Here is a 26163-nt window from a genome sequence, read left to right on the forward strand (position 1 = left end):
TCAGGAATCTATGGAGCTGCCTCACCATACCATTAGATGTGGGGTGGTAGTTACTTGTTCTGCAGAACTGCACACCACAAGGTCAGGCGATGTAAATGAACAGCACACACACAAATTAGTGCAATTGGTCTCTTCTGACGAGATGGGGGCATCTAGGGGGCCACCCAGGTGTCAGCAAGGGTTGTGTTGATGGTCTCAACAGTATATCCACTATCTGCATTGCCTTTGGCCAATGAGTGAATGATCCACTATCGTTAGCAGGCACTGCTTGCCACGGAGCAGTGGCAGCAGGACCATGATTTTCACATGGACTTGTGCAAAGCATCATATCGTGCCAGGAAAGGAGCTGACGGGTGCACAGACGTGCCTCCCAACTTGGACATATTGGCATGTGGTTCAGGTGTGTGCCCATTGTCAGCAGTCTTTTTGGGGCCCTGGACAGGTGAAACATGTAGCAACAGGTGACATGGTATTGTAGATGCCAGTGTATGATAGTCTGACATGGTCGAAATTGCTGTGCTGGGATTTCTCCAACAGAAATGGGCACTGTGTCCCTGTAGATATGTCACATCAAATCTTACAGGTAGAGCCAGAAATGGGCACTAGTTTGAGTCATAGCCCAAGGGAGGCATTGTGGTAGAGGCTGTCCCACTGATCATTGCTTTCCTGTTCTTGGGCAATGTCCTCAAAGTTCACAGGAGATACAGTGGCAGAAGCACAGGACAAACAGTTGGTGAATATATTGTCTATCCTGGAAATATGGCGATAATCTGTAGAGAACTAAGACGTACTTTAACTGCTGGGATTGCTGTGCCGAAAATTTGGTCTTTTTAACCCAAAATTCACAAGTGGTGATCTTGTGGTCAGTGTAAATAATGGAGGATTGGGCTTCTACTGATGGATGGAAGTGTTTTACCAACTCATACACCACAAACAACTCATGGTCATAGGCAGTCCAAGTGTGTTGCAACACCTATAGCTTCTGAGAGAAGAAGCTGAGTGGCTATTGGCTGATGCTGATGTGCTGCTGAAGCACTGCACCTATGGCAGTCTGACTAGCATCCACAACCACAGCCAGTTCAGTGTCATACACTAGGTATAGAGCAAGAGGAAAACAACTGTCTATATGTCTCTATATGAGCACAAACTTCTTGTGTCTTATCTTCGTGATTCTTATGTGCAATATATGTTTGCAGCAGTAGACTTGTAAAACAGTCAGCTTCAAATACTGATTCCCTATATTTTCTCAATAGCTTTTCTCAAAAAACAAAGCTTGTAAGGGTCTCAATTCCAATTTGAAAATTCCTGTTTTTCTCCAGAATTATTCTTCATAGCACAGACAGTAAACTCATACTCACTGTCTATATGATCTCAAGACTGAGAAAGACTACTATGGTCACAGTCACAATCACCATTATAACTTCTTGATAATCAATAAAATGTTTATTTCTTTGCTGACACAATTTCATAATCAAAATAAATTCATTTCATGATTTACTTTACATTTTAAATTAATGTGGTTACAATGACTGTATTTTATCAACATTTTCATTTTCTGATGAAATTAAGAAGCTTTTCACATATAACACATTTTAATACTTCTTTCTTATTCACTTCAGGTTTTGACATTTAGCCACAAGAGTTAGAAAAGTAATTAACATGAACTGTAACATTTTCTCACTTAATAATAATCATCTTGATGTTGAAGATCTTTTGTCTGTGTTTAGGTAACAATACCACATATTCTCACTTAATGATTTTTACAAAAATTAGATAAATTGTGTAGCATTAAGAATTCACTGTCTTATTGTTTCATCCAGTCAGTTATTTCATTAATACAATACAGAATGTAAATAAATTAAAAATTACAGAACAATATGCATATCTGATAAGCAATAATGTAATACCATGAACCAAGATAAGAACTGAAAGATTAGCTATGAGAAATGAAACACACAAGTGTACTATTATGTGTATTAATTGTGTATATCTTATTGCTTACTTGTGGAATCTCCAGCTGTCATGTTGCAATGAGTGTGATTGATAAATCACCCTCTCCTTGGGCACATCATATGCAGGAATGCTCCTGACAAGAGGCTACTTGCATGGCTAATTACCAGAAGCATCACATCTGACCAGATCAAGCCATGCTATCCCAATGCCTTCCAAAGTTTTCTCTAGGAATTCTTTACCAATAAGACACACACACACACACACACACACACACACACACAAGAAAAAAAAAGAAACAGACTGAAACATGATACACACAGGCCTGACATATTGAAGGTTTAGATATCACCAGGCGGAAGCGGACCTACCTTAAGATTCAAAAACCAGCCACAAAAATCATTAAAAAATTGTCAGAATCATAATGTACATACGTGAATCATTTATTTAATATACAGGATACTCATCAATATAGGTGATATAACTGAGAGATGCACAGCATGTTAAATAAACCTAAAATTAATCTTAGCCCTCGAGCAAGAATGCACAAAAGTGCACCAAACACAAATTGTTTCACAGTGGCAAACACATATCTATTCCTTCAGTATTGCATCAGCTAACATAGCAATAAAGCAGATTGTCATACCTCCAAGTGAGCAGCTGAAACATAAAACAAACAGTGAGCTAGGTCCAAAAAAATTTACAATCCATGTAAGAAAATGACCCACGTTATGAGCTAGCTGCACAGTCCCACAATTTTTACAGTTGTTTATGAGATAATGAGTAATAGAATAAGTGGTCAACTGCGATCTGATGCAACTGCACTGTCTGATGCTTTTTGTGGTTCATTACTGTGAGGTAACACCTGCTGTGGCAACAGATTTATATTATGAAAATTTATTTCAGGATTGTTTAATTAAACAATTAAGTACATTAATTTTAATATTGTTTAATTAAACTAAGGTTGAACTACGATTTTGCTCTTACACATTTACGTTGGTGATAGACAGATATTATTCATATGTGTAAAACTATCCTGCATGCCTGCTCATGTTATGAACATTGGTATGTCTGCTGCAGGTTAAGTTAGAATTTTCAGTACAAGTTTATTACACTACTGTACAAATAAATCTCTATCATTATTTCAAAATAACTTTTTTTTACACAAGGATCTCACATAATTTTCTGTGCAGTAAACCTGTACTACACTGTGAAAGTTTCTCACTTTTAATTTATTATACAGTATCTTTTCATAGCCATGTACTGAGAATTCTGGGAGGAAGATGAGAGAGTAACATGAAATTATATTTTTTGTTGTTGTATGTTACATATGTTGCAAATGGTTTTCTACCAATAATTCTGGACTGTTATAAGTAAACAGTTGATAAATGTAAATACATTGAATAGTTAAAAGTTAGATCCCTGAATAGTGGTTGTCATGAATCCCTAGGCTTAATATTAGAAATATTTTTAATAACAGGTATTTGCAGGAAGGATATCTACACCACTTGCATTCCCACAGAAGAGTATTTAGTATCTTTCAACAAATTCAAAGTAATTGTGATTAGTTCTACTAATACACAACCCAAAACATATACATTATATTTTCTTCAGCAGACCCTGCATATGCAACCAATAGGCACTAGTTTAAAAAATAGTACCCCTAAGAAAATTACAAAATTCATCAGGTAAAACATAGTAATTGTGCTGTATGAGGTGACATTTCTTCTAAAATATTGAAATCTTGTGCTGAGCAAATAGAGTTACTCTTTAGCTCTCAGTACCTTTGAAATCATTTTATAACTTGAGCCATACACTGATCAGCTAGAACGTTATGACCACCTGCCATTAGCTGGCATGTCCACCTCTGGTACGTATGACAGTGGCAATGCATTATAGCATGGAAGCAATAGGCCTTGGTAGGTCATTGGAGGGAGTTAGCATGGCATCTGCACACACACAAGTCACATAATTCCTGTAAATCCCAGGGAGGAGCGACGAGTTCTGATACCACGTTCAATCACATCCTAGATGTGTTCAATCGGGTGCACATCTGGAAAATGGGGGGGGGGGGGGGGGGGGGTGAGCACATCTATTGGAACTTGCCACTATGTTTCTTGAACCACTCACTCCATAACAATTCTGGCCTTGTGACATGGCTGATTATCTTGTTGAAAAATGCCACTACTGTTGGGAAACATGATCAACGTGAAGGGGTATATGTGGTTGCAAAAAGTCTACAATACTCCTTGACCTTCATGTGTCTTGCACAAACTCCACTAGACCCACGGATGCCCATGTGAATCTTCCCCAGAGCATAGTAGAGCCACCAGCGGCTTGACCCCATCCCATGGTACAAGTGTCCAGGAGCTGTTCCCCTGAAGAAAGTATTAGGATTTACAAGACCATGCAATGCTCTACCACTGCATCAACATCCAGAGTTGATGGTCATGTGTGCACTTCAGTTGTAGTTGCTGATGCTATGCTGTTAACTTTGTCACATGCATGAATCGACCACTGTGGAGGCCCATCGCTAGGAGTGTTGATGCACTGAGTGTTATTCTCTGCCCATCATTAAAGTCTGATGTTAGTTCTGCCACAGTTACCTGCCTGTGCTATTTTACTGGTCTGCCCAGCCTAAGATGTCCAACATGTGAAATGAAGTGTGGCCACTCAACTGCCCAATGTCTGGACATGATTTCACTTTGTTTTCACCACATATTGAAGACAGTCAGCACAGCACTCCTTGAACTCCTGACAAGTCATGGATTTTCTGAAGTGCGTATGCCAAACCTGTGGGCCATCACAATATGCCCTTGATCCAGTTGAGATAGATCACTTGTCTTTTCCATTCCACACATGGACAGCAGGTTCACAGATACTATGTGCCTTATACATGTGTCTGACTAATGGTCACTCCTTACCAGGTGTTGCTACTATCTCCTGGAAAGGTTTATGTCAATAGCAACATTTACATTAATCCTCTGTAAACCACTGTGAAGCGCATGGAAGAGATTACATCCCATTGTACCAGTTGTTAGATTTTCAACCTGCTCTATTCACCTATGGAGCATGAGAGGAATGATAGTTTAAATGCCTCTTAGGATGCTGTAATTAATGTGTTCACCTACTCATGATCCCTATATTAGCATTACATAGGGTTCTAGTATATTCATACAACCATCATTGAAAACCAGATCTTGAGACTTTGTAAGTCTTAGGTTTCCTTGAGATAGTTTATGCCTATCTTCAAGAGTCTGCCAGTTCAGTTACTTCAGAATCTGCCTATCTTCAAGAGTCTGCCAGTTCAGTTACATCAGCATCTCTGTGACACTCTCTCATGGGTCAGACAAACCTGTGACTATTTGTACTGCCCTTTTCTGTATACATTCAACAATCCCCTGTTAGTCCTATCTGGTATGGGTCCCACACACTTTGGCAACATTCTGAAAAGTATTTGAGGAAGCAGCCTATGAAAGAAAATTGAGTCATTTAACTGAGCAGAACATGTTAATTACCTATCAATTATATTTTTGTAATCTTAAAATGAAGGAAGATCTGTTCAGCATGTTTTGCCCTTAAAAACACCTCTCATTGTGCTCACTTAAGGAAAAGAGCATTGGCTTATGTCACATATTTCCATATATCTTTGGTTCAGTGTACATGTGTTAAGTGAAGTGTTCAGTCAACAGAAGTGAGTAGTACAGATACTGTGTGAAAGATGACTGTTCAGCTTGTAGAAATTATTTTAAGGAACAGTTATTGTATTGATCAACATTTTGAGGCCTTTTTGCATTGTACTGCCTTTTTATGTGATTTCTCCTTATAGAACTCCCTCAGGAAAGCTGAGTATATTCTTCAAGCAAGCAGAATCACTGTTGACTCATCTGTTCTCAAAAACCAAAGAAATAATCATGCTTTGTGATTTTAATACAAATTTTCTTTCCTGTATTAATGATTGGGCCGATTCTGAGAATGCAATGAGGTCTTTTATTCTGATTTTCCCACAAGAGCAGCAACATAATAAACATGTTTTGAAAATCTCATAGCATGTTCTTTAAACTTGAAATTGACAGTTAAAACAAGAAAATTAAACACTTTGAGAGTTTGTGAAAGGCAGACTGGTAAAACTACATATGATACAAAGTATGTCATAATGGCAGCATGGTAGATGGACATGAAATAGTTGTCCACATCTTCAACAACCACTTACTGACAGAATGCAATCAGACCAGTTCTACAGGGTCCTTCTACAAATATCATTACAGAACAAAATTAATCAGATGTATGTACTGTATTTAATTAACAGATGAGACTGAAAAAATGATAAGACAAATAAAAACAAAAATTGCTATTGGCATGGGCAATACAGCAACCAAAGTACTGAAGCACTGTTGTAAATTCACACTTAGGTGACAAATCTCAATGGGAGAATGATATGCACATAAACATATGGTGGTAGTACAGAAGTATAATAGGGCAGTGCAGTGGTGGAGGTGTCATTAGTATTCAGATGATTCATGTGAAAAGGTTTCTGACATGGTTATGACCACATGATGGGAATTAAAATGTTTCAACATAGAATGAAAGTGGGAGCTAGATGCATGGGCATTCTATTTCATAAATTGATAGGGAATTCAATATTCTGAGATTCACTGTGTCAAGAGTGTGCCAAGAATACTGAATTTCAGCAATTACTTCACACCACAGAGTACTCAGTGGCTGATAATTTTTACTTAATGACCAAGAGCAGAAGCATTTGCATAGAGTTATCAGTGCTAACAGACAATTAACATTGCATGAAATAACCACAGAAACCAAAGTTGGATGTGTGACGAACACATCTGTTATGACAGCACAGTAAAATTTAACATTAATGGTCTACGGCAGCAGATTACTGAGATGAGTGACTTTGCACAACTTTGTCTATAGCAGCTCCCCTGGGCTCATGACCATATCAGTTGGACCTTAGATAACTGCAAGACCATGGCCTGATCAAATGTCTTAAGTCTAGCATAGACCCCACAAATCCATGGAACCAAGTTGTCAACAAGTCACTGTGTGAGTTGATGGTGGCTCCATAATGGTCTGGGCTGTGATCACATGGAATGGACTGGATCCTTTGGTGCAAAAGATCGTGTCATTGACTGTAAATGGTTATGTTCAGTGACTTGGAGACCATTTGGAGGCATGCATAGACTTTATGGACCCAAACAATTATGGAATTCTTATGGATAATAATGCATCATGTCACAGGGCCACATTTGTACATGACTGGTTTGAAGAACATTCTGGAAAATTTGAAAAATGTTTTGGACAGTCAGTTCACCCAAAATAATCCCACTGAACATTTATGGGACATAATTGAGAGATCAGTTCAAACCCGCCAGGGAGGCTGTGAGCACTAAATGCACTGCTTCCTGGACTTGGGTAGGTGTGCCGGTGCCGGATTGAATCCGCCCAACGGATTAATGATGATGGTCAGTGTAACAGAAGAAATATTGAATTTAATTGATGAAAGGAGAAAATATAAAAATGCAGTAAATGAAGCAGGCCAAAAGGAACACAAACGTCTCAAAAATGAGATTGACAGGAAGTACAAAATGGCTAATCAGGGATGGCTAGAGGACAAATGTAAGGATGTAGATGCTTATCGCACTAGGGGTAAGATACTCCCTACAGGAAAATTAAAGAGACCTTTGGAGAAAAGAGAGCCGCTTGCATGAATATCAAGAGCTTTGATGGAAACCCAGTTCTAAGCAAAGAAGGGAAAGCAGAAAGGTGGAAGGAGTATATAGAGGGTCTATACAAGGGCGATATACTTGAGGACAATATTATGGAAATTGAAGAGGATGTAGATGAAGATGAAATGGGAGACACGATACTGCGTGAAGAGTTTGACAGAGCACTGAAATACCTGAGTCGAAACAAGGCCCTGGGAGTAGGCAACATTCCATTAGAACTATTGACAGCATTGTGAGAGCCAGTCCTGACAAAACTCTACCATCTGGTGAGCAAGATGTATGAGACAGGTGAAATACCCTCAGACTTCAAGAAGAATATAATAATTCCAATCCCAAAGAAAGTAGGTGTTCACAGATGTGAAAATTACTGAACTATCAGTTTAATAAGTCACTGCTGCAAAATACTAACGCGAATTCTTTACAGACGAATGGAAAAACCGGTAGAAGCCGACCTCGGGGAAGATCAGTTTGGATTCCACAGAAGTGTTGGAACATGTGAGGCAATACTGACCCTACGACTTATCTTAGAAAATAGATTAAGGAAAGGCAAACCTACGTTTCTAGCATTTGTAGACTTAGAGAAAGCTTTGGACAATGTTGACTGGAATACTCTCTTTCAAATTCTAAAGATGGGAGGGGTAAAATACAGGGAGCTAAAGGCTATTTACAATTTGTACAGAAACCAGATGGCAGTTATAAGAGTCGAGGGGCATGAAAGGGAAACAGCGGTTGGGAAGCGAGTGAGACAGGGTTGTAGCCTGTCCCCGATGTTATTCAATCTGTATATTGAGCAAGCAATAAAGGAAACAAAAGAAAAGTTTGGAGTAGGTATTAAAATCCATGGAGAAGAAATAAAAACTTTGAGGTTCACCGATGACATTGTAATTCTGTCAGAGACAGCAAAGGACTTGGAAGAGCAGTTGAACGGAATGGACAGTGTCTTGAAAGGAGGGTGTAAGATGAACATCAACAAAAGCAAAACGAGGATAATGGAATGTAGTCAAATTAAGCCAGGTGAAGCTGAGGGAATTACATTAGGAAATAAGACACTTAAATTAGTAAAGGAGTTTTGCTATTTGGGGAGAAAAATAACTGATGATGGTCAAAGTAGTGAAACAAATACTAACAAAGAGATATAGGGGCTGGCCAGTACTTACCTCAGCTCAGTACAGCCGATAGATACACATAAAACAGAACTGAAAATTTACATTCCTAGCTTTCGGAACTTTGTTCCTTCATCAGGGAGGAGAGAGGGGAAGAAAGGGAAGAAGGGAAAGTGGATTCAGTTACTCGCAACCCAGGTTATGAAGCAACAGGGAAAGGTAAACAGGGAGGGTAGCAAGGATGGAGGCATGGTTATCCACTTTCCCTTCTTCCCTTTTTTCCCCTCTCTCCTCCCTGATGAAGGAACAAAGTTCCGAAAGCTAGGAATGTAAATTTTCAGTTGTGTTTTATGTGTATCTTTCGGCTGTACTGAGCTGAGGTAAGTACTGGCCAGTCCCTCTATCTCTTTGTTAGTATTTGTTTCACATCTTATATGAGATTTTCCATTAATCATTTAGATGGTCGAAGTAGAGAGGATATAAAATGTAGACTGGGAATGGCAAGGAAAGCGTTTCTGAAGAAGAGAAATTTGTTAACATCGAGTATAGATTTAAGTGTCAGGAAGTCGTTTCTGAAAGTATTTGTATGGAGTGTAGCCATGTATGGAAGTGAAACATGGATGATAAATAGTTTGGACAAGAAGAGAATAGAAGCTTTTGAAATGTGGTGCTACAGAAGAATGCTAAAGATAAGATGGGTAGATCATGTAAGTAATGAGGAGGTATTGAACAGAATTGGGGAGAAGAGGTGTTTGTGGCACAACTTGACAAGAAGGGACCGGTTGGTAGGACATGTTCTGAGGCATCAAGGGATCACAAATTTAGCATTGGAGGGCAGCGTGGTGGGTAAAAACCATAGAGGGAGACCCAGAGATGAATACAGTAAGCAGATTCAGAAGGATGTAGGTTGCAGTAAGTACTGGGAGATGAAGAAGCTTGCACAGGATAGAGTAGCATGGAGAGCTGCATCAAACCAGTCTCAGGACTGAAGACAACAACAACAACAACCATTGTTGGGTCATCATCATAGTCTAATATTCTCAACATGGTGCAGAAGAAGGGGTGTTATTGGCTAAACTCTTGTGGATACTAGGCTAAACTCTTGTGGATACTATCGGTGGCCCATCGTCATTGCATAGACAGGCACTATTCCACACTTACACTGGAGAAGGCTTACTGGTTGAAATTCCTCCTGCTGCTATTGGTTAGTCATCATCGGCTAGATGCAAAATGGACAGAGCAAGAGAAGGAGAATGTTTACACAAAATATTATTGTACACTGAGGTGAATTTGAGTTGCATTGTTTGTATTGCTCTCACACCGCAGCCGCATATTTACTTCCTTGATGGTGGGGAGGCATGACACTGGAAGCCTATAGCCATCCTATCTATTGAAATTACATGTGTTCTTGGAAATTTCAGCCACTTCTCAGACCTTTCTTCTGTAAATGGTGGTTTCCTTAGTCAGCACACATACATTATTAAAATCGATGTCAGGACCACAGTTCTCATGATGTTCTGCTACGACCGATTTTACACTTTGTTGTAGCCTTGTGTGCCATACATGTTCCTTACTGTGTTCTTTAACAGTTCTTCCCATTTCGCTTGTATACTCTTTGGCACAGCCACATGTGACTTGATAGATGTCTATATTGTGGAGGCACTCAGGTGCATCCATTTTTTTTTTTTGTTTTGACTAAAGAAAAATATCTAGATACCATTTTGCTTTAGAATTCTGCTTATGTGGTCAGTGACCCCAGAAATAACGGTAACTAATGGAATGCAAAGGCTGTTCCTCATCATTGTTATTAGTGTGATTAATATTTCACCTAAAAGTCCTGTTGGTTGGAAAACTATCATAGCCATTTGCCCTCACTGGCCTCTTTAAAAAATTCAACTCCAATTATAGGTTGTCATCATCGCTGGAACAGAAGACACCAAAGATAATATAGTTCATTTCTCTGTAAGTTGTTGGTCTGCACTCAGCACTGCTAAGAAAAACAGAAAAAGTAAAGGATAACAGCATCAGTGTTTTGCCTCAAATTATTGTTTCATATATCTTACATATTTGAAGCTACTTTATACACAGTTTTACATTTGTTACAGTTGCCTTTGCAATGTATATTGACACACTATTTAATTTTTTATATCAAGATATTCTTGAACACTGTAAGGGCACATACTGATCAGGCATCTTTTTAATTTTCTTTTAAAAAGATACATACTTTCTATCATGTTTGTACATTGCAATAAACTGTTGTACAGTATGTACCCAGCAAGTACAGGTTCTTTGTCTGTTAATGTTAGCCTACTTCTTTCTGTATGATAGTCATTCCTTCTTCTTGTATTGTGCTCATGATACTCTCCATTTAGTAATGCTACTGTTGCTAAAATTTTTAGCCCCCTGAATTTATTCAGATATGAGTTACATGTTATAGCATGAAGACATTCAACAAGTTATGATGTAAACAAAGAATTGGGAATTTAAATCAGTTCAAAAGAAAATTAGAAGCATTCCTCATGAGCCACTCTTCCCATAAATTACTTGAATTTTTAAATTCAGGAATTTTATGGTGTAAGCCTGTGTAAGTATGATACTAAGGCATACTAGAACCACAACTGAATGATGTATGAATTGGTTATGCATGAATCATTTTATTGCCTAGAGTGAATTTACAGAGCTTCTACCTTTACAGTGTCAAAATTTTATTGCTAGTCTCTGCATTTTCTCCTACAAAGACCCTCTTACTGGGACATCAGAGTTCTGACCTCTCAAAGCTCTTTATATTTCCACTGAGCTTGAGGAATTTGCTTGCTTTATTGTTCTTTGTTGATAGTCTTCAGTGTTGACGAAATACCTTGTTATACTGGCTGAAAAATGGGGTGTGGAAGTTCAACACTGACTACTGTAAGTGATGTAGCCTACAGTTGCACAGTTGCATTTCACAAATCATTATTTTCACTGTTCACAACCCTACAATATTATACTGTTGATATGGCCAGTTCACTATTGGTTAACTTTTGATAAGCCTCATTAATAATTTGCAACCAAACATCAGCATACTGCTGCAATAGTTTACCATTGAACATCTATGAACAGTAAAAACCTACAGTTCTTGCAGAATAATATGGTACATATAACAGTACTGAACAGACACTGCTATTATTTTAGCACACAGTGTATTTGTGTTACACTTATTTCATGGTTAAGTTGATGCATTGTTGTTGGTCGAACCAATATAGGTTTCTTGTCTGAAAATCGGATATGGACTAACAGGTAGTACCAAAATTTGGGTCTTTATATATCGTCACATTAATAGGTACTGAGCCTATACATTGGTTAATGTTTAAGTTACAGAAATTACAATCAAAACGTAACTCATTCAATTAACTGTATCTATCAAAACGTTCCTTCTTTATAATAGTTTCTTCTACCACAAAGATTAGGCCAAATTATTTGTTTAGATGATGAAATTAACTGATATAGTTATACAAACACTACTTTTGACAAAATTGGTAATTATTTTGGAATTAATTAAGGGCTGATTTTGCTAATATGTTTTCAAAAAGAGCCAAATAAAAACTGTAAGAATCCTAGTAGTTCTTCCAAATGTCTGTAATTATTACAGACTTTATATTTGTTTTTAGGTTAACAATATAATTTAATTCATGAAAAAATTAGTGATTTCACCTTATAACAAAAGATATTAACTAGGAATAGTCAAATTAAGAAATTGATGACATACACAAAACTGACTGAGAGCCAGGCTTTCTCTTTTATGAAGATGCAGATTGTATTCACTTATGTTAATAGTAATTAGTCAAAAATAAAAAAGTGAATTTAAGGAGGCAGATGGCAAAACAAGAAAGGAAGTAAAGAGATCCCAGCTTGCTTCGTCACAAGCTCCTCATGGAGACTACAGAGCACTGAGGGTTGTACCAACATTGAATGATGGGTGAGATTGCCAGACCAACTGTGCCTTGGCTTGTGCATGAGCAAGACACATTTGAACCATTTCTCATTGAGTTGTGTGTCAGATGGCTGCCAAATTATGATGGTGAGCTTGTTTGAGGTCTCTGGGGCATATGTAGGTATTCATTGTCTGGCACAGAGCGGGGAGAGGTTGTGTTAGTAAAGAGTGTACAGGTGAGTATGAGGTGTTGAGTTGACCATCTGATGTGGTGATTCATGGGCAACACCCAGTGCAGCAGATGGCATTGACAGCTCCATGAATGGCAGACTAGGTGGTACTGGCACCAGGGATGAGGTTGTCAGTACTGGCATAGCCTGCTTATCTGTGTTGGAATCTTGTGGTCTGATGTCTGCAAGGGGCGTAGTGTAATCATCCTGTAGAACCCAGACAGGTTTGAGCCAATAACACTGTTGTTGCTGTGCCGTACACTAGCATGTTGAAATGTTATTTGCCACAGGACAGCAATTTGTTAAGCCCTTTATGAGATGACCGGTGAACTAGATGTATGGTGTCATTAAATATCATTTAGAACTCACACTGGTGAAGGGACTCATAAATCAAGGTTTCTGGCTGCATGTGTGGTGATGGTGGCAGCACATGCACGCGTGTGAACTCAGTCTGTAAATATTGGCAGCAGCATAGCATATAGGCTGTGCAAAAATCTATAGGAAGTGATAGATTTTTGCTGCATGGGACCTAAATGCTAAGGAGTATCCATGGCAGTGCCTCAAACCAGGAACCTACCATGCCACATCAGAGCCACCTTCATAGTCCTGAGCCACCTCTCAACCAGCCTGTTTCTTTGGTGGTGATGAGATGTGGTGCATGTGCAATTGATACTGCACAGGAAGCACAGGGCAGTGAAGAGGGAGAACTCAAATGGCTGGCCTTGGTCCATGGTGATATGTTCTGGGATTCTGAATTGCATAATCCACATTTCTACAAATGGACACACTGTTGTTTCCACTGCAATAGTGCTCATAGGTACTGCCTCAACCCATCCTGATCTTCTGTTACTTGCCAAAAACAGGTAACAGAAGCATTCCAACTGAAGAAGAGGTTCAATAATATTCATATTTACTTGTTTGAAATGTACTTATGGTACTAGCAAGTGTCTGGGATGTGACTGGTTGTGTCAGCTGCTTTTGCTTCATTGGCAGCCTAGGCAGACTTGTGCCCAGCATCATGTCTGTGACTAGGTGTGTTCTGATTCCTGGGTGGCTCAAGTTGGGTAAAGTGTTTAACAAAATGGCACTGAGCACTATGGGACTTAACATCTTAGGTCATCAGTCCCCTAGAACTTAGAACTAGTTAAACCTAACTAACCTAAGGACATCACACACATCCATGCCCGAGGCAGGATTCGAACCTGCGACCGTAGCAGTCGCGTGGTTCCGGACTGCGCGCCTAGAACCGCGAGACCACCACGGCCGGCAGGTGTTTAACACTCCCCATCAATAATTGTATAGCACAATTGGGCGTATTCTATCCTGGGGTACATCACACAACAGTGTTAGCTCACTATTGGTTAAGGTTCAGTGTTTGACTCAAAGATAAATCATCTGATTTGCAATGATTTTGTCAATGGAAGGATCATTGACTTGCCCTATAGCCCTAATTTCATAGCCGTATTGTAACAAAATTGTACTGATCTAAGAGAGGTAATGTGCAATCGTGTGGTCTGCCACTTTAACATGGTAGATATCAGTATTGTACTGCAAAATGAGGTCTATTAAGTGGAAATCGCATAGGCTGATTTTGATTGTGTCCACAAACGGTCAGTATAAACCACTACATTGTGCACTTTTATGTCCTCTCAAAACTGTTTGATCAAAGCATAGAACTTGGGCAGCTTGCAGTTAATGGCAGACCACTCAGACTAGGGGGGCATGAGCTTCCTGGAGAAGAATCTAGATGCCTGCAGTACATTGTTGAGGATTTGACACAGGACAGCCCCCCTCCGCAGTATTGCTAGCATCTGTCGAAACGACAAGTCACATGTCACACATTTAGATTGGGACAGGATATGGTGATAGCATTAACTAGTGATTGTTCCAGGGTCTGTAATGCTACTATCCATTAAACCCTTTTTTTTTACCGTGTTTGACCTTTCTGGGCAGTGTGTCTGTCATTGGTGACTGAAGCAGCTGCTTGTGGTAAATTGCAGCAGTAAAAGTTTAGTGTCCTGAGGAAATGGCATAAGTTGTGGTATGCCTGTGGTATAGGTAGATTCTTTCTCTTATAATCACATTCCACCATGGTGTGGATGCAACCCACATTCAGGGTTTGGCCCAGGAATGTGACCTTAGGTTATTTAAGTAGATATTTAGCTTCATTAATGGTAAACTGCCCCCCCCCCCTCCTTGACCTGCTCTAAATAAACTAGAGGGCTTTGAGGTTATTGCAATAGGTTGAAATATAATCTAAATGCATGTAGCAGTGGGGGAGGCAGAAGAAGGGTCCATCAATGAGTCACTGCCACATTAGGGCTGCTTTCTTCAAGCCATAAGGCATATAATGGTAATTGAAGGGGCTAATAATGGCAGTTTTCACATCATCTGAGGGCACTGGGATCTGCAGGTGTGTCTGTTTACAGTCAATTAGAGCGAATGCTGTGGCCCCCAGAAGTGTATGAGTAAAATCTTGAATGTTAGGAATCTGGTAACAATCAGGAATTTCCCTTGAACTAAGAACCCTGTAATCCCAAAAGAGCCTCATGGTACCATTTCTTTTCAGGACAAGTTTGATCATGGCGGCCTACTGACTGCCTAATGGTCACATGATTCCTATCTTGAGCAGTTCATCAAGAGCATTCTTCATGATCTGCAGATCTGCTGGACAGACACAGAATTGTTTGTAATATCTGGGTTAACTTTCTGTCATAACAGTGTGGTGCACTGTACTGTCTTCAAGCATGTGCATGAATGCTATGGAGCAGAAGGTCGGAATAATGGAAGCACTGTTTGTCAACACCGTGCATTGCCTTGTACTAACCTGGAGGATTGTTGACCCATGGCACCAGTGTTTATAGTGGTGGGGTGGGTCCATTGTAATGAGTATAGTTGGAAGGTGACCCATTTGATATAAATAAATGCAGTAAGGATAAGCACCACAGGTGGTCATGGGCCAGTGCACATGGCTGCTGATTATTTATTCAATGCAACAGGTCATGTCAGTATGGAGTGTGGGTGCTCATATCCAATACATGGCATGGAGGTGATGGAAGGAGCAATGTTTAACACATGATGTATACTGTTTATTGAACTGATTTGGAGCACTGTCTGTTGGTGTATTCACCTTGTTGTCTAATAAGAGGTCCATACTGGGAGTTATAGTTGACACATGGCTGTCTGTGTGATCATTGTGGAGATCAACAGCACTCTCTGTTTTTTGTGATGTGATTAGCATAAAAACAACATTGTTTCTGATGTAAGCCAGAACCACTGTGGTGATAGTTACAAAGTGTGTCAGCCACACTGTGCAATCTGACTAAATATTATCAAATGCTAATATGTCATGTATTCAGAGGGAAACGCAGCATCACCAGTATGGAAGTCGGGTATCAAGGCACGTTAGAACCACTGCCATATCACATATTATTTGGTTATACATGAATCGTTTTATTGCATACACTGAATTTTCAGAGATTCCACACCATTAGAATGACAAGGACGCACTGCTAGTCTCTGATTTTTCTCCTCCAAAGATCCTATCCCTTGAATGTCAGAGACAGTTCAACTTCTTGCAGCTCACAATGTTCCCAGAGACCTATTACCTACGTGGCTGGCAGAAACCTTTATCAGTAACACTGCAGGATAAGTAGTAATGTGCTGTAAAAGAGACTCAATAGTTACAGATCGTGATAAAATGATAAAATGGTAATTGGAGAAGAATGTATTCAGTAAATATTAAACTACCAATAGCAGATAAATAGCAGCAATCTAGATTAATCAAGAAGAAAGCATCTTTTTCTGAAGTAACAGCCCTCTTTCTAATTCAGGCCTACGGGATTAAATTTATGTGGCATAAAAAAGAAAAGCATTACTGAGTAAAGTTACAGTTTATTGTTAATACAGATTTTGTTTCTATGATTTCCTTGTGAATTGTTATTCTTTGTCTTGTCCACATTCTGTTCTCCTCAACAAGATGTATGGACAATGGAGCAGGAATGAATGTAACTTCACAAACAATAATAACATTAAAGTTTTTCCTCTGAAATCCACATTTAGAACGCCTGTATTTATAAGAAGACTGAAAAGAGGCAGAGGAAGATCTCTCAATTGAGAAAAACAGTTCCCAAACATGAACAAAATTTGGCAAGCAGAAAAATTCATTGTAATAAAGAAGAGACAGCAAATATGAAATTAAATTGCCATACAATGACAAAGAAAAGGTAATCAATGGAAAAATGTAGGTAACTAAAAGCAAATGATTATCAGAAAAAAAGATCAGTTAACAAGAACAAAATGTCATGGAACAATGACAAGCAGGAATGATTGATAACAGATATGAACAAAACAACCCTTAAATATTACATATTTCAAGAAATGTCGAGAGTTTCTAATAAACGCTTTTTTTTATTGTTGTTTATTATTTGTTTATTGATTATTCCCTTATGAACTTCTAATAATAATTTCCATCTGAAAATAATGTGTGCAATGAAACATTGAATTATTCAGTAGTCACTCTCTAAGTTCACCGAGTAAATATTACTTAATACACCTACATAATATATATATATATATATATATATATATATATATATATATATATATATATATATATATGTGTGTGTGTGTGTGTGTGTGTGTGTGTGTGTGTGTGTGTGTGTGTGTGTGTGTGTGTGTGTGTGTGTGGGCGCGTGCGCGCGCGCCCACTCGATCAAACACATACTCATACACAATCTGTTGAAGATGTTATAGACAAACAGCAAATTATTTGCTTAAATTCTTCTGTTTTGCAGGTTCTTAGCCGAGATGGCCTGACCCAGCTTTCAACAATTGTTCATGAATGGAACAATTTGACTGGAGATTTTAACATAATAGTGACATTTCCAACAGATAATTTGCATCCAAAGATGAAAGCTGTCTTTTTGGGAGCTGGATTTCTTTTGGTAATACTTTTAATAATATTTACTAGTCTAATTAATTGTATGAGAGGATTATTTATAAAATTTATACTCCTGAGAATGCTAATGCACATAAAAATGAAAGATGACAATAAGATACATTGGTGAGCTCAAGAAAACATGAAACATAAACATTGAACTCTTTGGAAACTTGTACAAAATGAAAGAGATAGCGAGAAATTTAGGATGTTATGCAAAAAACCTTAAAAAAGACAGAAGATTAAGGTTTATATCTGTTGATATTGAGTTCATTACAAACAGAGGGCAAGCTTTCTTTTGGGAAGAATGGGAAAAGAAACTGATTGTGCCCTTGTAAATGAACTATCTCAGTAGTCACCATCTTTTCTCTTTGATATTTGTCTCATTGTACATGTCTTACTCTATCTTTATTTTTCTTTATTAGTGTAGAACAGAATAAATATATACGTCTACACCCTGGGCAGTCCCCTGTGAACCACCTGGCAGAGGATGCTTCTCACTGTACCAACTGTCAGAGTTTCTTCTCATTCTCATATAGGGCATGGGAGACTGATTGCTGAAATTCCTTTTTTACGCTCTCTTTCACTCTAGCCTTATCTTTGTTGCTGTATTAGATAATTGGTACGTAAGGGGATTTACTGTGATAGTAGATTCCTCACTTATTATTGGCTCTTAAAACTCTGTAAGGTGACTTCTTGTGTTAGCTGCATTTATCTTCAAATGTCAGCTCATACAGGTTTTTTAGTATTTGCATGATATGCCTACTTCCCCATGACTCAGACAGATCTGGTACCATTTGTACTACCCTTCTCTGTGTATGTTCAGTGTCCCTTCATTGGCATGGGCGTCACACACCTGAGCAACATTGTAGAATGGGTACAAGGGCATTATGGAAGGAATCTCATTTGTAAGCTGACTACATTTTCCTTGACTCCTATTAGTGAACCAAAGTATGCCAACTGATTTACCTACAACTGAACCTATCCATTTGTTCCATTTCATATCACCATAAATTGTTAGACCCAGATGGTTGTATGAGTTGACTGATTCCATTTGTTATTCACTAATATTCCAGCCATGGGGTTTTAAGTTTTTGAGTTTCACAATTTCACAGTTCTGATGTCTTAACCTGAATAGCTAATCTTCGTACCACTTTGATATCTTATGAAGATGTGAAAAGACATTTGTGCTGGTTTCTTCAAGTAGTACTTCATCACAGATAACTGCATCAGGTGCTTAAGTTGGAGGTTGCTACTAAATTGTCTGTTAAGTTTTTAATATGCAACATAAAGAGGAGATGTCCCAGCACACTTCTCTGGGGCATGCCTGAAGTTACTTATACATCCACAATGACTTTTCATCCATCATAACATGCTATCCTCACTACCAATAAGTCATCCACACACTCAAAAATTTCATTTGATACTTAATATCATGACATGGGTAGATTTGTCTGTCTTCTACCACTTTAGTTGTAGGTCTAAATTTTGTGGTCTGTGCTCTCTTCCAGCCAGTGTATACCATTGTATATTACGCATACAATGGTATATTGTGTTTACAAGTGTAAGTAACTCAGATGCAAAATCTGTATAGCATCTGGCACAGATTTTGTTAGCTGTAGAGGATTGTTCAATTTAGTAATTTAAGCTTGTCTCAATGAGAGTGGGACTAATATCTATAATTACAATTGTAGCTACACTTTACTGCTCCGTAAATTGTTCACAGTATGACAAGTACAGTATGATATAGAACAAGTAAGCACAGTGGTATGTGGATTATGTAAGATGATATGATGTCAAAAGTGTTATGGATTAATATGCAATGTGGTATGATAAGGTTAGATGAGGACAACCAAAAAATTGTAACACACTGTGGTCAGATTAAGACATGATGAAATAATATACTGTAAGTGCACACACTGTGTTTGTCTATAATTTGTTTTTAGGCCCAATAATCAGAAATAATTTAGCTATACAATTGATAGTCAATGGTTTCTATGACCACAATAGCATACTGATTTATTTAGCTGAGCAAAACTTGTGAAATGCCTCTCAGTTTGACTTTTGTAAGGGACTCTATACTCAGAAAAGAATACAAGATCTCATAAATGAAGTCCTAACAGAGCTATACTCGTGTAGCTTTGCCAAAACCTTTTATTGTGTTGATTACAAGATTTACTCAGAAAATTAAAGTGTTATAGCAGCAATAATGTGCTTTTGGGTCTACAGCATGGTTGTTGCTTCCAATTTATGCATAATACTTTGATGACAATCAAGCCATCCTTGTCAGGTCCCATGAGTTTTCCTATTATGTATACTTGGTGCTTAAATTCGAACCAGACTGGCAGGAAAAACAACTCTGCTGTATACACATTAATCAATAATTTTATGGCTTTAATGGAAACCTTCTTTGTTGATGGAAACCTTAAAGTCATAACAGAAAACAGAGGGTTTCATTCACAGACTGTATCCCAAGCATGAAAATATCTCCACAATGGGAAACCATAAAATCTGTAACACCACAGTGATTGGTACAGAGCCCCTTCTTGTTTGTAGCTTACATAAATAATAATCCTCCAATGATTTTAAAGGGCAGTTCCAAAATCTACATCTACATCTTAGTCTGTAAACTACCATGACATGCATGGCAGAGGTTATGTCTGAGTGTACCATATTAGGGTTTCTTCCCATTGCATTCATGTATGGAGTGTAAGAAGAATGACAGTCTGAATGCCTCTGTGTGTGCAGAAATTCTTCTAATCTTATCCTCATGATCCCTGTTTGCTGTGTGAGCAATTCACAGTGGATTGTAGTATATTCCTAGAGTCATCATTTAAAGTCAGTTATTGAAACTTTGTTAATAGACTTCCTTGGGAGAGTTTGCATCTATCTTCCAGAGTCTTCCAGTACAGTTCCTTCAGTATCTCTGTGACATGCTCCCATGGATCAAACAAACCTGTGACAATTCAAGCTGCTCTTCTCTGTATACATTAAATACCCCTGTTTGTCCTATTTGGCATAAATCCCATACACTTGAGCTATATTCTAGGACTGGTTGTATGAGTGATTTGTAAGCAATCTCCTTTGCAGACTAATTGAAATTCTCCAGTACTCTACTGATAAATGAAAGGCTAACACCTGCTTCTGCCACAACTGAGTCTGTGTGATCATTCCATTTCACATACATAGAAGATGTTACACTCAGGTATTTGTGTGAGTTGGCTGAGTCCGAAAGTGTCTCATTAAAATTATAATTATAGGTTACTATTTTTTCACTTTGTGAGGTTTACAGTTTTACATTTCTTCCCATTCCATTCATGTATGGAGTGTGAGTAGAATGACTGTCTGAATGCCTCTGTGTGTGCAAAAATCTTATCAAGATCTGATCAAGAGCTTCTTTCAGGCAGTACTTCATCATAGATAACTGCATCATCTGCAAAAAGTCTGAGGTTACTATTAATACTGCCTGAATGGATATTAATGTACAACATGAACAGCTAGGGTCCCAACTCCCTTCCCTGGTGCACACCTGAAGTTACTTCTACATCTGATGATAAATCTCTATCCAAAATAAAATACTGCATCCTCACTACTGAAAGTCCTCAACCCAGTCACAAATTTCACTTGGTACCCATTTGATCAAACTTAAGACAATAAGTTTGGGTGTGGTACTGAGTTAAATGCTTTTCAGAAATCAAGAAATACTGCATCTATGTTACTGCCTGTATCCAAAGCTTTCGGTATGTCATGTGAGAAAATTGCTAATCAGGTTTGACACACTTAATGTTTTTGGAATCAATGCTGGGTGGCATTGAGGAGGACATTCTGTTCAAGGTATCTCATTATGTTTGAGCTCAGAATATGTTCTAACATTCTGCAATAAATCAGTGTCAAGGATTTGGGTGGTAATTTTGGGGCTCACTTCTACTACCCTTCTTGTAGATGGGTATCACCTGTGCTCTTTTCCAGGAACTGGGCATAGTCTATTTTTTGAGGGATCTACAATAGATTAAAGTCAGAAGAGAGGCTATGTCAGCTACAAACTCAGTATAGAATCTGATGATGATACCATTGGAATCCGAATCTGAATTGGGCCCTGGAGCTTTTTCAGTTTTAACAATTTCAGGTGACACTAATATTTGTTTCATTCATCTTTTCAGTGATACAAGGCTTAAATTGGGGAAATTCTCCTGCATTTTCTTTTGTGAAGGTGCGTTTGAAAAATGGAATGAAGCATTTCAGCTTTTCTTTTTTACCCTGAGTTCCATGTATAATATTTGCTGATGATACAAGCATACAAATGAAGAGACCAAACACAGTCCTGACACACACGGATCAGATGATAGGTGAACATGATGTTAAATGAGTCATAATTAACAGTTTGAGTCATAATGTCATAAGGCTCATACAATTTCAAACAAACAATAATGATGTTTTATCACCAGAAGTAGATGTTAACAGTCACATACTGCATGAAGCACAGTGTGTAAAATCCTTGGTGCCCAGCTGAATAACAAATTGAAATGGAGTCAACACTTAGATAAAACTAATTGACAAGCTCAGTTTATTTTGTTATGCCTATTGCGTTGATCTGAGTCAACCCTTTTGGCTTATTCTGCATATTTTCACTCCTAGTTACCTTGTGAAATTATTTTCTGGGACTGTGCAAATGAAGTATTTGTTTAGAACAAGTGAGTAGTAAAGATATTATTCATAGTAGATACCCATAAATTTTGTAAAGTATTTTTCAGGATCATGAAATTCTTACACTCACATTATAACTAATTCACATTACCAGCTCTGTTGCCCTCAGTAGCTTGCATGTTACTCTTCATCATGCTCCTCTTTATCATTGAAACTGGTTGAAAACAGTTGGTTACAGAAGGGTAGCTTCAGTAACATAGTCTGTACAGTATGCTGAGAATTTCAGTTACTTTCAATACCATTCTCAATATGGTTAAAATTTAGTGTTTCTCGCCAGTTCTATTCTCACAAGTTCTGCTAAATGCAGGTAAATGAATAGTGACACACTGCACTTATTCATACTTCTTATTACACAGTCCTAGTGCAGCAGGATTAATCTCAACAAGATAATTAGTAATTGTTTAGCGTGGCAAAAGGGCAATTAACATTATAGGTACTATGTAAAATAACACAATATCTTTTGGATTGAAAAGAGGCACCAGAATTATACAAGTTTACTTAGTCACCATATGTTCTCATTAGTTAACACTGTATATGATGGCAGTTGATTATCACTATACCATTAGGTCATTGTTAAGAGCTAACACCATGAACCACATCCGACACATACTCACAACAGTAAATAATTAGAAAGTAATGTCACCAAGTTATTAAGACACAAACAAAGGGACATGAAGTATGACTTGGGCATGTTACATTTCATGAGTTATTAACTCTACCAAGCTGACTGCAATGAAATATCCCATTCCTACCTATACAGATGTTACATCTATTGGTATTGGTTAAAAACAGTGTTGGTTGCAATTTCAGTTTTTTATTTGTCAACGATGCATTTTGCCTTATTTAGGCATCTTCAGGTTATCTTGTCTAGATGGACGCGAGAGGCACCAAGATCTGCATATCATCATCCTGTGAATGGGAACGTGTTATGAAGATCTTGGTGCCTCTTGCATCCATCAAAAAATAACCTGAAGATGCCGAAATAAAGTGAAACATGTCATTGAAAAATAAAAAAGTAAAATTGCAACCAAGACTGCTTTTAACCAATACTGTTAAGCACTGGTTTGCTGTATGCTACATATGGATTGGAATAATTTGGATGTTGCATCTGTTTTCTGGCCAGAGTGCAGACTGTGTGGCTCAAATGGCTCTAGAACAAAGCGCTATTTTGTAAACTACAAGGTTCGCAGGAGAGCTTCTGTAAAGTTTGGAAGGTAGGAGACGAGGTACTGGCAGAAGTAAAGCTGTGAGTACCGGGCGTGAGTCGTGCTTCGGTAGCTCAGTTGGTAGAGCACTTGCCCGCGAAAGGCAAAGGTCCCGAGTTCGAGTCTCGGTCGGGCACACAGTTTTAATCTGCCAGGAAGTTTCATATCAGCGCACACTCCGCTGCAGAGTGAAAATCTCATTCTGGAAACATCCCCCAGGCTGTGGCTAAGCCATGTCTCCGCAATATCCTTTCTTTCAGGAGTGCTATGTTCTGCAAGGTTCGCAGGAGAGCTTCTGTAAAGTTTGGAAGGTAGGAGACGAGGTACTGGCAGAAGTAAAGCTGTGAGTACCGGGCGTGAGTCGTGCTTCGGTAGCTCAGTTGGTAGAGCACTTGCCCGCGAAAGGCAAAGGTCCCGAGTTCGAGTCTCGGTCGGGCACACAGTTTTAATCTGCCAGGAAGTTTCAACTACATAATACTTTGAAAATTGATTAGGTTGAATTTGGCTGTTTTGAATGAACTACAAACTTTCACTAAAATTTGGCTTATAAAAATGTTACTTATTAGAAATTTAGAAAAATATATGGATGCTATTATGCTTCCACAGTCTGAATCCCCTTCTTCACAAGTATAGGCACCATACTGAAACTCGTGAAATTATTAGTTAGTGAGTTATATAATTAGTACCATACATCATACCGTACAGAAAAATTAAAGTAATAGAAGTAGGTAGCTGAAGTTCAAACTCCAACAATAGTTAGGGCAAAATCAGCCACAAAAATTGGTAGTGTCTCAGAACTATAGGTTTAATTATTTCAGAAGGTAATTGTTATAACCTTTAATCACTAATAAATTGCGTGGATATACAAACGTAGAAACAATAGCTGGTTACATGCTACCAATTCCGTATTGGTCATTTGACTGCCGTGCCATGAGATGCGGCCGGTGCCGTTCGTAGCTAGGTGGTGCTCCCGCGCTCAGCCGAGTTGCGGAGCGCCTCTATCGCCGTTTGCACGTACTGACGTGGCAGCGCTCTTAAATGTCATGGCACTGTCACAACACTTTTCCCCCTTGAAAAAAAAACACTCACTTCCTGGGAGACACGGACAGTGCGGAGACATCCATGGCCTCTTGGGAGGCCCCGAGAAGATCCCGCGGAGAAACACGAGAGTACGGTCGAAAATGTCCAGGACGGAAGCCCGTGCATGGAACGTGCCTCCTGGATGAGATGATGGGTGAAAACTCCAGAGCAGCATCCATAGGTGTCATGGACCTGGGGGTGTGCTCCAGCGAGATGGGTCCCGGAGAAGGCAGCGTCGCGACTGGGGCCGGTTCCGGCGGACTCGGAAGCGGTAGCGACGTCGGCTGCAGCAACACGCACGGGAGATTGACAGCAGCGACAGGACTGGCTTCTCGGGCTGGTGGAGGCGAAGGAAGGGGCGGTGGCACTGGTGTGGCCACCACTTGTGGGCGCATCTGGTCATAATGGCGAACAACCATGCCGTGGTCCGTACGTATTTCACAAAGCCGGCGGCCGCGAAGAGCCTTGACCACCCCTGGAATCCATTTAGGGCGAGATCTAAAGTATTTTCCCGCACGAGGGGACACAGTACAAGGCCTGACACGGTGAAGCAGGTGCAGTAGAGTGCGCAGTTGGCGGCCATGCAAGAGTTCAGCAGGGCTGCGATCACTCAGAGGCGTGAAACGATAAGAACTCAGAAAATGCAACAGAGCGTCATCTGTGGAAAAATCACTAAGGAAATTTTTCATCTGGCTTTTGAAAGTGCGGACAAGGCACTCGACCTACCCATCTGCTTGCGGATGGAATGGCGGTGCTGTAACTTGATGAATCCCATGTCCAGTACAAAAATCACGGAAGGCCTGTGAAGAGAACTGAGGGCCATTGTCCGTGACGATCGTGGATGGAAGACCTTCTAGCGCAAAGATTTTGGACAAAGCCAGTGTCATCACCACAGTGGTGGGCGACAGACATCAAACAACAAACAGAAACTTTGAGAAGGCGTCAATCAACAGCAGCCAATAAGTGCCGAGGAAGGGGCCGGCAAAGTCAGCGTGCACCCGTTCCCATGGCGGCGCCAGGTCAGGCCACGGAGAGGGCATTGTATGGGGTGCAGCCAGTTGTTGAGCACACTGACCACACGCAGCAACCATGTGGGCGATGTCTGAATCAATGCCGGGCCAATAAACGTGCCTGCGGGCCAGGGACTTAGTCCGAGAAATCCCCCAAAAGCCTTCATGCAACAGTTTGAGGACATCTTTGCGAAGAGAGGCTGGCACCATGACCCGTGGAGATGTGCCATCCGTGGCCAGAAGAACAACACCATCACAAACAGACAGACGAAGGCACAAAGCATGGTA

The 26163-nt window shown here is 39.3% G+C and overlaps 1 protein-coding gene across 1 annotated transcript in view; it reads left to right on the forward strand.

Annotated features, from left to right (window-relative positions):
- The window catches only part of LOC124614921 (phospholipid scramblase 2-like), a 152907-nt gene that overhangs the window by 107094 nt on the left and 19650 nt on the right, over nucleotides 1-26163 (forward strand). Inside the window, exon 9 of the mRNA XM_047142984.1 lies at nucleotides 17734-17883. Within this exon, the coding sequence (XP_046998940.1) occupies nucleotides 17734-17883 (150 nt within the window). The remainder of the gene's footprint in view (nucleotides 1-17733; nucleotides 17884-26163) is intronic.

The sequence above is a fragment of the Schistocerca americana genome, chromosome 1 (genome assembly GCF_021461395.2).
Source record: "Schistocerca americana isolate TAMUIC-IGC-003095 chromosome 1, iqSchAmer2.1, whole genome shotgun sequence".
Lineage (NCBI taxonomy): Eukaryota > Metazoa > Arthropoda > Insecta > Orthoptera > Acrididae > Schistocerca > Schistocerca americana.